Genomic DNA, 14,269 nt, shown 5'->3' on the forward strand with positions numbered 1-14,269 from the left:
CTGAGCCCGGTCCACACCTGTGCGGGCTCTTCCTGCCTCCAGGCTCCGCCAGCCCCCTCCAGGCGGAGAACGACGCCCTGGGTGTCTCCCAGCTGCCTCCTGCGCCAAGGGTTTCTCGAAAGCTTTTAAAAATGAGGCTTCCTCCTAGGCTGCGGGGGTGGGGTGGGGAGGAAGGTGGGGAGGGGGACGCCCGCCTGCAGGAGCTTCCCCGGTGGGCGGTGGCCGCTCCCAGTCTTTTCGGGAGATCTATGGCTGATTATTATGGAAATTAGAATACAGCAGCGCGCCCCGGTGGCGATCGCGCGGGAGCCAGCGACGCGCGAGGTTCTGCTGGCCTGGAGGCGGCGCCGTGCCTGACCAGCTTTGCCAGCCACTACCCAGGCGCTCTTGAGACACGGGTGGCCTGTTTGGGCCAGGGAGCCTGCGTACCACCGTTTCCGCGCAGAGCTGATGGCCTGAGCCGCTGTCGGAAGGTCTGGGGTCTTGCTCCAAAGCCAGGAAGCAAGAGCTTAGAGGCCCTGGGGTTCTTTTCTGCCTAGTTCTGGGGACTTGAGGTCCACGCTGCTGGACATTTTCGGTCCAAACAAAGGCAGAACTTCGGGGTTCTTGCCAGTGAATAGGGTACAACTAGGAACCCCATTTGTTGATCTGTAGGGCATGTACTTGGCCCCGATACTGCCCTAAAGGCAGTGGGGGCTGCAGACCCATTTACCTCCTGTGGGTGGTCTTGGGCATTATCATGTCCATTTTGTAGATGAGAGGACAGACTCAGAGAGGCAAAATGGCCACCCCAAAGCAATGAGGAGAGACCTGAACCAGAGGTTATCCAGCTCCCATGCCCACCCTGGCTCCTGTCTCCAGCTAGAAGATGGATGACTGACCTTCCCTTAGCCCCATCCAGCTCTGGACTGCTCTGGGTCTCCCTGGAGGGAGATTCCGCAGATAGGGAGAGAGACAACCTGACTATGGTTGGGGCAGACCTGAGGCCCCCACCTGTTCCTGATTGTGCCTTCCCCTGCCAGCTGTCAAGGTGCAAGAAGTCCGATCATTCAAAATCCATTTCCTTTATATTTGTCACATTCTGGAGAAGGGCTCCAATCTAAGCTTAAAGGTGATAGAGGAAATAAAAATGGGAAAGTCAGATGGATTCGGCCACTCCGTAAGCCAGAAAAATGGCTCCAGCAGACAGGCAAGCAGCAACCTTGGAAAAATCTTTGCAGCAAACAAGAACAGGCCATAGGGGTTTGTTATCTTTGCTCTGTAATGAACCCCAGCAGATGTGAGGAAAGGCAGAGAACCCGCAGGTGAACTGGGCAAAGGGCAGGAGAGATGATTCTCACTAGGAAGGAAGCACAAATGCTTAACCCTTGCATGGAAAAACTCCATCCCCACACAGATAAAAAAGGAGTGGAAATTTTAATAAATGCAGTTCCATTCGAATTAACCAACATGTTGAAACATGAAGTTATTTAATCTATCACAGAATAACCATGACCATCTTTAACGGACCTTTTGCCACCCAGTAGTCCTTTAGGAGCTCTCCAAAGGCCAGCCAATCCTAATCCTCTCAATGGCTCCAATTCACAGATAGGAAACTAGGCTAAGAGAGGCTACTTACATAATTTGCTCAAGGTTAGACAGCTGGTAAGCAGCTGAGCCAGTTACCTGTCAGGTTTCAAAGCAGGGGCATTTAACCACTGGGACAATAGTTTTCAAAGTGTGGTCTTGGAGCAGCTGGCAACATTACCTGGAAACATGCAAAGGATTAGGCTCTATGCTTGACCTACCAAATCAGAAACTCTGGGGGTGGGGCCCAGCACACTGTTTTAACAAGCTCTCCAGGGGATTCCGATGCTACAGGACTGAGAACTACTGCTTCCCTTGCACACTGTAAAAGGCAAGTGTGTTGGTCCAACTGTTTTGAATTATGTATGGACAACAGGTACCCTGAGCCTGAGCCATTGTAGACGAGGTTTTATTCATGAAGATATTTAGGGCAAGGTCTTTGTAAACATGCAAAAATGGAAACAGTCTAAGTCTTTAGCAGTAGAGGATTGGGAAAAAAGCGATGACTTATTTTCAAGATGGCTCCTATGCAGTTTTGAAAATGAGTTTGTGAAGAATATATAACATGGTATAAGGAGAGAGAACAACTCCTCCTGGGCCGCCCAGGACTTTCCCAGTTTTAGCACTAGAAGTCCTGTGTTCTGAAAACTCCTTGAGCCTGAGCAAATGGGTACAACTGGTCACCCTGGGTATAATTGGCATTAGTGCTACACACCAAGTATTTCTGTTCTCCTTCCTTGCAGGGAAGACAGTAGGGTAATACTTCCTCTCCCCTTGAAGTGAGGTAGCCGTGTGACTTCCTTTGGCCAATGAAATGTGAGCAGAAGTGATGCATCCCGTCCAGACAGTCCTCCTGACAGCCCATAGCAGGATGACGCCTCCTCAGCCTGGATCATTGAGTGACTATGATAAGCAGAAGACCCTCATCCAGTACCACCCTCCACCAGACATACAGTGTGAGCAAAACGTAACCTCTTGTTATCTGTGAAGCTGTTGAGATTTGGGGGGTTATTTGTTACCACACCATAACGTAACCTTCCCTGACTGGTTCATATGGGGACATCTGGGTTCCGTGGTATTAAGTTAAACACAGGTTACACAGCTGTATATGCAGTAACGTTGCAGACATGTAGCACATAAAGCAGATGTGCTGGAAGTATTCAGAAATGTTGATAAAATCAAGTTGGGGAATTCTGGGTCTAAGTTTTTTTTCCCCTCTTCTCTGCCTTTTCTAACTTTCTACAACATGTTTTCATGTTTTTTAATGGAGGACATTCGATTAAAAATAATTTCTTTGGATCAAAGGTAGGTTCTCTCTGGGCTCTTATTTATTAACTGAAAATCCCTTGGGGGAGGGAGAAAGAAGAGAGTTAAGCTTTAGCCTCAAAGGATCAAAGGGGTTGGAAAGGTCACAGAGTTAATCCTCTACCTCTGTGGGAGCTTTCCTGCCAGTTGCTGGGTCCTCTTGCCTTAATAACGTCATCAGATGCCACTTCCGAGCCATGGTACTCTGGGCAAGCCACAAACTCTCAGAACCTCCACGTCCTCATTTGTTAAATGGGAATAATCCTGTCTATCTTGTGGGCTACTGGGAGGATGAGATAAGGTGAAGGATGTTCAATCATTGTTGGTGGTTTCTGCCTTGTCTTCTTCATGGAGCCTCCATACTGGGTGTCCTAGGCGTGTGCCTTAACTTCTGGGAGCTTCAGTTTTCTCAGGCAGGAATGGGAAAAATGATTTTACATGTCTAGGCATTCCTGGATAGGACTGGAGGACCCTGTGAGGGAGCAGGGCGGGGGGGGGGGTTTGGAGAAGGAGAGCGCTTACAGGCCTTGCAGTCTAATAGAGCAAAAGCTTATGCCCTTCCTTGAGTCTGACAGTGTCAGACCACGATGCCAAACTGTGAACACTTAAGATTGGGACAAAATCAGGTACTGAGTCTCCTTTGGAGGTTCTGGGGTCATTACACAAGTTTTTCTGAAACCTCTGGAGGCTTAAAGGAGACTTGGAGGGCTACAACAGTCAGGGAGGGCTTCCTGCAGGAGGAAGGCTGCCAACTGCTTCTAAAAGGATGGGAGGGACAGCCCCTGTCATCTCTGGTGGTTCTGTCAAGAGCCCTCCTTCTCAGACCCCACCTTCTGCCCCCAAAGAGACACCATCCAGAATATAATAGTGACATCTAATCCTGCTGACAGAGTGTGGTAGACCGGGCCCACCAAATTCACTAGCAGTCCACACACTACTAGGGGCAGGACTAAGGGAGACTCGGCAAGGAGCAGAGTTCCTTGGAGTTGGGTGGTGGCAGAAGGCTGAACCCAGTCTGTTCTAGATACAGTGGCTCCCTTTTGCTTCTCCAGGGTAAAGTAGCCACGGTGCTCATCCCTTTGGGCGGGTCCACAGGGCCACCTGGGATGACTCTACTTTCTTGCTGGGTTCTTATGGATCTGTCCAATCTCTAGAGTAACCATATGTCTTGAGGGTACCTGGGACAGTCCTGGTTTGTTCCTTTTTTCCCAGCATCCCCTTGAATTCAGCACTCTTAGAAAGGTCCTATTTTGGACAATGACTTTGTGGCCACCCTATAGGTTTCAAATCAGATGGCCTTTGTTCCATTTTGGCTCAGATCCTTCTTGGCTGGGTCAGAGGAAGCCTCAGAGTCCTTATCTGTGAAGTGGAGTTAATTGTACCCACTTTGGAGAGTGTTGGAAAGTTGGAAATAGCATTGGCAGAAAGCCTGGCATTCTTAGTGCTCTAAGATTGGCAGATTTGGCCATGACATATTGATGCTGGGCATGGTAGGGCATAGGCAGGGCTGTCCAGGTCAAATCTGGAACAATGGGTCTTTGTGGGCTAGTTTTGAAGGGTACCTGCTGTTATGAGTCACAGAAGAAAATGAAAGGAGCCGTGTAAGGTTAAGTGTCTCCTTTGGGGGCAAAGGTGCCAGGGGTCCCCAACCACTCCCACCATAGATCCAGCTTAGCAGTGTGGGTCCAGGAGAAACCAGGTGGGCTTGGGAGGGGCAGGGACTTCTGTGATCCTTGAAAGTTTTCCCCTCTTCCTCCAGGGTAGGAAGTCAGGCCCAAGGTCTGAGTAGCTCCCTGCCTTCCAGCCTGTGGCATCAGGTCATCATGGAGACTCTGGGGATCATGACTACTGGTGAGGCCCCAGCCTCTAATGCAAGAGTCACCAGTCACAGCTTGGAGTTGAGGAAATGAGGTCCAGAAGTAGTGGAGGGTCTGGCCCAGAGCCATACAGCAGGGATAGGAGATTGGGATTGGAACCCAGGACTGCAGGCAGCCACTAGGCCTCAGGTGCTTGGCAAGACATCACTGGGCCAGGACTAGATGACCAAGTGGGAGGGGGGCAACATCACAGAGAATGGGAGGGGACATGAGAAAGGGGGAAGGGGGAGGAGGAGGCCAAGATAAGAGGTGCAGGAGGGGGAGGTGGGGGAAACTTTTGCACATCCCTGGGCCCTTGTCTAACTTGGAGCTAAAGTTCTCTACCTTGGAGGTCACTCAATGTGACCTGTTCCTCTCGTCTCCCCACAGCCTCCCTCCCACCTGCCCTTTGCTGGGCTGTGGGGGTGGGGAGGACTGCCTCACCTCCACAGGCCCTAGCCTGGGAGCCCTGAGCCTGTCTCTCCTCTTTCCTTTCTCCTCTCCCAGGTACTGTCTGCTCCTGCCCAGCCCCCACAGCCCTCCCTCCTCCAGTCCCCCATGGTTTCCCCTAGCCTCCTTAATCCAGCCCCACAAGTGGGGAGGGAATACCCCCAAATGGCCCTTCCCCATTGCCTCTCAGTTGCCATACTGACAGAGGCCACCCATGCAGGCTGGCCAGTCTGGTCCTGCTTCTGTTCCATTCCAAGTCCTGCTTCTCCCAACCCCCTCAAGCCCCCTTCCCGCACCCCTGTTTAGCCTCCCCAGTGCTGTCCCACATCCCTGCTAAAGCCTCCCAGTGCTTTCCCGCATCCCTGCTCTAGGCCCCCCCACCCCCAGTGCTTTCCCACGGTGAGGTCATTTCTGCCTCCTCTGCCTGCCCTGCCTCTGGGCTGCAGACTCTGATTCATCCAGTTTCTCTGGAAGCTCAGTGCTGGGCCTGGAACCTGGTACTGGAAGAGTATATTCCACTGCAACGAGGCCCTGTGGAGTCTGGCTTTTCTCCTGGAGAGCAGTTGGTGGATTTCAGGCAGAGGAGAGCGTGCTTAGCTATCTAGAAGCTGAATGGGATAAAATAACACTGCCAGGGAGGGGGATGTGGGGCCTGGCTTGGTTGGGCTGAGTCCTCCCACTCAATGTGGGTCCAGAGAGGATCAGCCACTTGTCCAAGATCACACAGCAGTTTGGGGGCAAGGCCAAGATTTCAACCCAGACATGTCTTACTCCAAGGCTCAGCCATTCTGGGTGATGTCTGGAGGGGTTGCGGACATGCAGGGTCTCTGGTGCCCCTCAGAGACCAGGCTCTCAGGACACTCAGAGGTAGTCCTTTCATCACAGGAAAGGAGGGGTTCAGGCTGGCAGTGCCCTGGTTGCAGGAGGCCTGTCTTTGATTCTTTGATGCTCACACTTGCAGACCCCTAGGGAATGAACGCCTGAGTCATCGCTGAGCCGGCAAACATATTTAGCTCCTTTCATCGTCCCTAATAAATCAATTTCTCCAAATCTTTCACACCTGCCGCTCTATTTGGGCTGCCTGCCCCCATCTCCTGGCATCTGGGCACAGGGCCCCAGTGCTAGCTCTGGGTGCCAGGTCTTGGGATGGAGGAGCTCCTCCTCCCAGGAATCTGGAAGGGGTCTACCTTGCCTTCTCAGAGTCCCCTTGCCCTTTCCTACCCCAATCTGACCATCCTATGCCAAGCTTGCCTTCCCTTAGGCTGGGATGGCTTCGTCTGTCAGCTGCATTGCTGGACGCTCCAGTCACTTTCTGTAGTCAGAGCTGCAGCTCAGAGATGCAGGAGTTACAGCATCACACGCACAGCTCAGCGTCAGTCAGCGTTGGCCTCCCTCAACCTTGCATCCTTTTGTCCCACAGTGGTTTCTGTTTGGGGCCTAAGGGAGTCCCAGAAATACTTCACCTTTTCCTGCCTTCTATGGGCCCACTGGCTGGAGGGCCCAGTCCTCTGCTTGACCTGACTTTTATGAGCACCTCTTCCGAGAAGCCTTCCCAGATCTCCCCACCTACTGCCCAGGTGAATCTTTTCTCCTCCAATGGCCCCAACCTGTTTTGTATCTCCATGAAAGCACAAACACAGTCTGCTTTGTGGTAATAATACCAGTGGCACTTAACCCTGAGTAGTTACCCAGCACTGTTCTAAGCATTTTGCATATATTTAATTATTTCCATCTTGTCAGTGAGAAATCTGAGGCCCAGAGAGCTTAGGAAACTTGCACAGGGTAGAGCTGGACCTTAACCCAGGCCCTCTGGGCGCTGTCACTGCTGCCCGCTGTGGCCTCTCACAGTAAATGGCTTTTTTGGCTTCTGCTCCTTCCTCCATCCTCTGTCTGTTGCCCCCCTTTCCTCCCAGGGCCAGGAGCTGCATTATATCCATGCCTGAGACCCCCTGCTACAGGGACATCCCCATTAAGGGATCGTGCCATGGAACTCACCTGGCCCAATCCATCAGGGAGGAAAATCACATCAGAGAGTGCAGACAACTAGTTCAGAGCCCCATGGCCAGAAATGGAGACAGAAGTGGAGTCTCCAGACTTTGGGACTAGCTCCAGGCCTGCAGGGAAGACTGCCCAGCATAAGGGGAGGGGAAGGCTCCTACCCGTCTGTATTTGCCTGTTGTGCTGCTGGAGCCTGCATGCCCCAGTAGACCAGGAGGTTGGCCAGGCCAGGGCTTTACACTGGGTGGGGGCCCACATCCAGTCCCTGCAAAGGGGTAGTCAGTCGTTCCAGGCTGGCTGCCTCCTTGGCACCTCTCATCCACGTGCGGTGGGAGCCCCCTGCTGCCCAGAGTGAGGAGTGGCAGAATGGTGGGAAGGTGGGCAGAGGCCGTCCAGGGAGGGGATAGGAGGGGGCCAGTGAGTCAGACTTACTCAGTTCCAGGCTTATGATATGGTCCCATCACCCTCTTCTGCTGCTTCTCCATCCCCCAGTGGCACCAATGTTCTCCCAGGTCCCTAGGCCTCCTGACATTTGGACCTGCTCCTGCTGAGGTCCAGACAGAGAGCTGTTTATCAATTAATGTCAGTTGAACCAGCAAGTGTTATGCACCCACTGTGTACCAGGGACTAAGTGTACGTCTGACCCACAAGGAACTCAAAGTCCAGTAGAGGGGGGACGTGAGGCAAGCTCTCTGTGCTGTCATGTGTGTGTCCTTTCCCTGGCCTGGCTACCAACACTCAAGCACCCTTCTCTGAGAAGCCTTCCCAGATTGCCCCTCTGCCCCCTCTAGCCCTGCCCCTACCCTACCCACTCTGTAACAGCATGTATCAGCCTGGGCTGTAACTAGCTTTTCACATCTGTCTCCCCCACTAGACTTGAGCTCCTTTTGAGGTCAAGGGCTTTGTCTTGAATGTTTGGATCCTTGGCTCTGTGCATGGAGCTTGGTACACAGTAAGTGCTCAGTAAGCATAGGCTGAATGGAAGGTGTGGAAAAGTTGACAGTTCAGCTCTTTATGCTTTTAATCTTTCTTTCTTTCTTTCTTTTTTTTTTTTTTTTGAGACAAAGCCTCAAGCTGTCCCCTGGGTAGAGTGCTGTAGCATCACAGCTCACAGCAACCTCCAATTCCTGGGCTCAAGCGAGTCTCCTGCCTCTGCCTCCCAAGTAGCTGGGACCACAGGCGCCCGCCACAATGCCTGGTTATTTTTTGGTTGCAGCCGTCATTGTTGTTTGGGGGGCCTGGGCTGGATTCAAACCTGCCACCTTAGGTGTATGTGGCTGGCGCCTTAGCCACTTGAGCCACAGGCACCAAGACGTTATGCTTTTCAAGTAGTGCTCCAATGGTGAAATTTCCAGCAGGGGCTGGGTTAGGGTGTGGGGGTGACCTTGGTGCCCTACATTCCCGGCTGCCTAGAGTCCTGGAATTCAGGACCACTAGAATATGAGCCACACACAGGCAGGGATCCTATCTATCTGCTTCTGTAAGTGCCCGGAACAGTCCATAGCACACCATAGGTGCTCAATAAATAATAATTATAATAAATATCAATGAATATTTGTGGGAAGTTACTGAATTCAAGCTCCTCTGTAACCCCCCAAGTAATTATTGAAGCAGCTGGTGCTTGCATTCCTCCAGAGACAGGGAACTTATTACTTACCTCCTGGGGCAGCGGCTCTTTATCTCTTTATTTATTTGTTTCTAAATATTATGGGGGGTACAAATGTTTTAGGTTACATGGATTGCTTCTGTAATGCTTGAGTCCCAGCTGTAGTTATATCTTTCTATCTTTAGACATTGGTGTCTGCTGGAAAGTTCTTCTGCCTTTTCCTGGTCTTGGCAGAACCAGTTCACTCTGTCCCTGCTCTGCCCCTCGAACTTTTGTCCAGCATGGCATCCAGCGTCCTGAGAGTGAGGGGCCAGGGCCCTCGGGGTCCCTCTTCCCTGTCTTGCCCTCCTGCCCTGAGCTGGGAAAGGGATGGAGGTGAAGATCAGACGGGTGTCATTGGTGGCAGACTTGGTCATGGAGAGAACAGAGCCCTGGTGGGATCATGAGCTTTAATCTCACTTTTGAGTGACTCCTAGAACAGCCACTTACACCTAGAAAATCACTGATGCCATCAGCTCCATGGTGGGGGAAGTTGAGGACCAGAAAGGGGAAGAGAATAGACTAAAGTCACACAGCTGGTGTGTGCCAGAGTCAAGAGAGGATGTCTGAACCCCTGACCCCCAGCCCAGTACTCCTTCCACAACCCCCAGCTGCCAAATGAGGCAGCAGAAGTGGGGGCTCAGCTCACAGGCTGATATGAGTCCGTGGAAATCCTCAAACTGTCCAGCAAGGCCTCCTCCTATGGGCACCCAAACCAGATCTTCTCCAGTGCAATATCACTACCAGGACTTTGCATACCTCCAGAGGCAGGGATCTCACCACCTCACAAAGCAGCTACTCCATCCTGACCCTGCGGAAGGTATGCGTATGTAGGGGTGCGAGGTGCCTGGCAAGCTGTGTTTCCTCCTGGGGAAGGCATCTACTCTTACTGGCTTGTTCACTCAGGCTGGCAGTGGGGCAGAGGCAAACCCATTTCCTGTTCCTTTGCCAGCTTCCCTGTAGGGGGTTCCCCAGGGCCTGTGTGAGGAGTAAGAAGCGCTTCCTGTTAGTGGAAAAGGAGCTGGCTGCTGTGTACTGGGAAGTCAGCTCTACTCTGATGCTGCTGCAGCGGGTCTCCAGATGCTGGGTCCCATATAGCTGTGCCTCACCACCCTGGCACTGCTGGTCAGTGGTCTCTCAGTGGAGACTGCCTCTGCAAGTAGGAGCCCTGTGTCACTTGTTGGCTCAGCTGCTGCCTCCAGACAGCCCTCCTGGTAACCACAGACCGCAAAGCGTTCTCTTCTTGGCTGTAGTGCCCACCTTGTTTGAGTCCCCTCTGTCTGAGATGCTCTCTGTTATATCCTTGAGGGGTCCCAGCTGCTCCTCTCCCTCAAATGAACATTCTTGCTGTCCACTGTGCTGTCCTCTTTCCCAGAAGCCTTTGATCCAGAGTCTCACTGGCTCATTGAGCAAGTGTGGCATTTCTGGCTGGATACTGGGGTCCAGAACTAGTAGGACCGGGACATTTCTAGCTCAAACACCGCAGTTTTGCAAGTTCCAGAGAAGGAGTGTGACTTGGCAGACAGCACACAGCAGATCAGAGGCACAGCTGGAATGGAAACTAAGAGTCTGGGCTCCCAGTCCAGTGCTCCTGGATTCTCTCCCAGGGGTCCTGTCCATGGGTCTGAGCTATGCATGTGCATGTGCGTGTGGGTGTGTTCCTGTGTGTGCTGAGCCCTGCTCAGGCAGGAAGGGCCAAAGTCAACCTAAGGACAGGGGAGGAGCTGACAGAGATACCCCCTGATCAGGAGGAGGGGCAGGAGAGCAGGGGCACCCCAGAACCCCAAGGCCCCTACTGCTCTGAGGGCTGACAGCACTTCAGAGTGCAAGGAGCTACTTAGCTACTTAGAGATGAGGACACTGATGTCCAGAGAGAAGACGCGATGCTGGGTTCGGGGGCTGGTTTCCCTTCAGTTGCTCCCCTCACCTTCACTGTAGTGAACTCAGGGCAGGGGCTGTGGCTGGGTGCACCTCACTGCCAGGCTCTGAGCCCCCTGAGGTTCCTTCTACCCTCCTTTGCTCTGCCTCCCCCCTTATGGTCAGTGTGAGGTCATGGGGGAGAGGGAGGATGTCTGTGGCCAGGAAGAAGGTATATACAGGATGGGGGTCTGGGTCTCCAGGTGTCACAGGTCACAGGGTTCCCAAGATGCCTGGTCCCTAGTACCATCTCCAGGAAGCTCACTGCTTGCTGGCAATCTTCTTCTTCCGAGCAGAGACCAAGTCGTAGAAGGGGACGCGGGTGATGCTGGCCCTGGAGTGATAGTAGGAGAAAAGATTTCAGGGCTAGACTGTCAGTAAACGGGGTCTGGTCTCTCAGGGTTTGTAACTGGGAACATGGGGCTCCCAGACTGCTCTGCCACAGGGGAAATGCCAGATAACCCGAGCAAGGGCCAAGCCAGGAGGCGTCCAGCCTTGCTAGCCTAGCCCAGGGTCTCACAGACACTGGAAAGTGTGAGTCCTTGGATCAGGAGCTGTGGGTCTTGGGAATTCTGCCCTAAAGCGTCCCTGGACCCCTCTCCTGGCTCTCATGAGAGACTTTCTGATGGAGGGGAAAGAGCTCAGGGTGGGGCCAACAGCCTCCATGCTGGGCCCAGCTCTGTGCTCACTGGCTGTTATGGCCCTGGGCAAGTCTTTCCCCTCTCTGGGCCTCAGTTTCTTCATCTGTGAAATGGAGATGACATGGGTCTGGCTCATAGGGCTACTGCAAGGAAGGTCTGGATAGAAAGACCCTGCTGACCATGGCCAGCAGCCCCTCCTGTCTTCCTCTGGCTGACAAGTCTTGCCCTCTGTCTCTGTCTGCCTTGGAGTCAAGCCCTAAGCAGATTGGTCACCTTACCATTACTAGGTGCCCCTTCCCCATCTCTCAACCCAGACAGTGGCTGCACCAGCATCCTTTACCTGGACTGTTATGACATCTGTCTCTCCATTGCTTGTCTTGATGATTTGGAAGTAGCCCCTACACTGTGACCTTCCTCACCTGGCCACCCCTCCTCTATTTACCAGTCTGTGGCTCCCCAGTGCCCCCGGAGAAACCAAAGCGTGTTGCCATGGCAACCATGGCTTTGCCATCCTCTGCAGCCTGTGCCCCCACACTGCCCAGGTTGCTGTCCAGGTGGGCCACCTACTGACTGGCCCTCTTGTCTTTGTCCACACTGGTCTTTCCACCTAGAAAGCCCTTCCCTCCATCTCTGCCAGTTCGATCTCAAGGCTACTTTGAACAGTGATGCCAACAATGGCACCGTTCCTGAGCACTTACCATGTTGCCAGGTGCTGGGCAAGAGCTTTACCTGCAGCCCCTTGCTCGATCCACCCCACAAGCCCACCTCTATGTCCCTGGGCCTGGCACAGTACTGGGCATACAGCAACTGCCCAAGGGGTTGCAGGCCAGAAAAGGAGGGAGAGTTCAGAATTAGCCTCCTTTACAGACAGGAGAACAAGACCCAAGAGAAGCAGGGGCTTCTGGGGGTGACTTCCTGTCACCTCAGGTCTAGGCAGTCCTTACCGGATGGCCTCTATCCACTGGTCACGCTCCTCGGCGCTGGATGCCGAGATGCGATAAGACTCGTGCTTGCCTTCCACCACCTTGCCGTCCCCATCTGTCTTGCAGGCCTTTATCTTCTGGCCTCGGCAGCCAGGGTTGTAGAGCTCTAGGCAGAACTATTGGGGCAGCCAGGTGAGGGCAGGGCAGGGGTGGGAGGACAGGGAGGCTGGGCCTGGCTCTCCAGGAGGCTCAGAGAGGATAAGACACTTGGGCCAGATAAGCAGCTGGTATCCCCCTCAGCAGGACACCTCCACACCCCTGGATCTGCCCCATGACAGGCAGAAAGGCAGGAGCTGCCACCTGCACTGAGCACTCACTGTATGTCAGGATCAACCTAAATTAAATCCCCATGTGACAGATGGGGACACTGAGATTCAGCAAGGAGTAATGACTTACTCAAGTCATTCAGCCAAAGTCAGAGTCAAGCTTGATGAGACAGCTGAGGGCAACTGTGCCCTTTTGTTGACATAGACCCCTCCCCAGGGTACACAGCCCCAGGAGAGAGAGGAAGGGCAACCCTGAACCATGTACAAGGAGCAATGGGCACAATCCAGCAGCCTGCAGAGCCCCGCCCAACTATCCTCTCCTCCGACCCTGCATAGGAAGCTGCCCAGCAGCTCTGGCCTGGGCCCCTACCCCAACACGTACTGGCTTCTTAGGGTCTTCCACCTTCTGCACTGAGAGGTTCTCCAGGGGTATAATTCCCCGTGGCTCCTTGTCCTACAGGGAACGGGGAAGGAAGGTCAGTGTCAGTAATGGTGCCTTGGTGCCCAGGGCCAGGAGTGTGCTTGTGGGGCTCCCCAAACTCAAAGAGGAGTGTGCCCATCTTCCAAGATTCAGTCCAGCCATGGTGGGAGGCAGAGGGCACCAGGCATAGAGCTCTGGCTGGGGGTTAGGAGTCCTGGCTTTAAGCTTAGCCTCTGCCTTTCCCCCACTCTCTGCAGCTCAGTTTTTCCCATCTGTGAAATGGGCACAGGAGTGGAGTAAATGATCTCAAAGGGTCCCAAGCTCTTTAGTCAATTGCTCAGTGGGAGTTGGGAAGGGGGTTAGGCAGTGAGGGGCAGGGACCCCTGCTCACGGTGGTGAACTCAAAGTAGTAGAGGCAGTTATCTGTCAGGATGAACCAGCGGCGTTTCCATGTCTTCACGCGGCCCCCTGTGGGAGGCCAATAGGGAACAGGTAAGTCCTCCTCCTGGGCCACTGACACCCCCTCCAGGGAAGGGCAGGGCCAGGATACTTTCCTCAGGCCCCTGCCTGAGCCCCCTAACCCTTTGCCTGCCACAATTTCCCATACATCTACCCCTTCCTCACACAAAAATCTTAGTGGCTCTTGTCATTGGCCCCCAGCTTCCCCAGGGCAGCTTGGGCCATCATTTGGGGCTCCTCTGTGATCAGTCCCAACAGTGGCTGGCCTTTCCTTACTCTTTCTAACCGCCATCACCTCTTGGTTCAACCCTTATCATGCTCCCTGCTTGGCTCTGTGCTAAGAATTTCACCTTTTACTTGCCAGGTATTGTTTTAGAGATTTTTAATGATATGTACTTATTAATCCTCATAACCACCTACAAGAAGGGAACCACTGTTAACCCCATTTTACAAGATGAGAAAAGTGAGGCACTGGGAGGTTAAGTCATCTGCCTAATGTCCTGCAACAGAGCTGGGATTTGAATACTAGTGCCCTTGTTCCAGGGCTACTTGTGGTCATTTTGCTACACATTTAACCCTGGAGGGGATCACTGTCCTCATCTTGCAGCTGCAGAAATGGAGGCAAAGGTACGTGGCTATTGCACCCGGGTAGAGGAGCTGGGGTTTGAACAAGGACTCCCTCTCTTCTGAGTCAGGATGTGTGACTCAGAGTTTGCAGGGACAGAGGGCAGGTGGGTGGGTCAGGACAGGGTGGTAGTGGGG

The 14,269-nt window shown here is 53.2% G+C and overlaps 1 protein-coding gene across 1 annotated transcript in view; it reads right to left on the bottom strand.

Moving 5' to 3' along the window:
• Positions 1-8,890: 8,890 nt before the first annotated feature.
• The window catches only part of CYTH4 (cytohesin 4), a 21,997-nt gene continuing 16,618 nt past the window's right edge, over positions 8,891-14,269 (bottom strand). The window contains exons 10-13 of the mRNA XM_023509200.1: positions 13,440-13,516; positions 13,010-13,081; positions 12,323-12,477; positions 8,891-11,071 (exon numbers count right to left, since the gene is read on the bottom strand). Of these exons, the coding sequence (XP_023364968.1) occupies positions 10,999-11,071; positions 12,323-12,477; positions 13,010-13,081; positions 13,440-13,516 (377 nt within the window). The 3' untranslated portion in view covers positions 8,891-10,998. The remainder of the gene's footprint in view (positions 11,072-12,322; positions 12,478-13,009; positions 13,082-13,439; positions 13,517-14,269) is intronic.

Source organism: Otolemur garnettii, unplaced genomic scaffold, assembly GCF_000181295.1.
Source record: "Otolemur garnettii isolate 467f Iridium unplaced genomic scaffold, OtoGar3 scaffold00007, whole genome shotgun sequence".
NCBI lineage: Eukaryota > Metazoa > Chordata > Mammalia > Primates > Galagidae > Otolemur > Otolemur garnettii.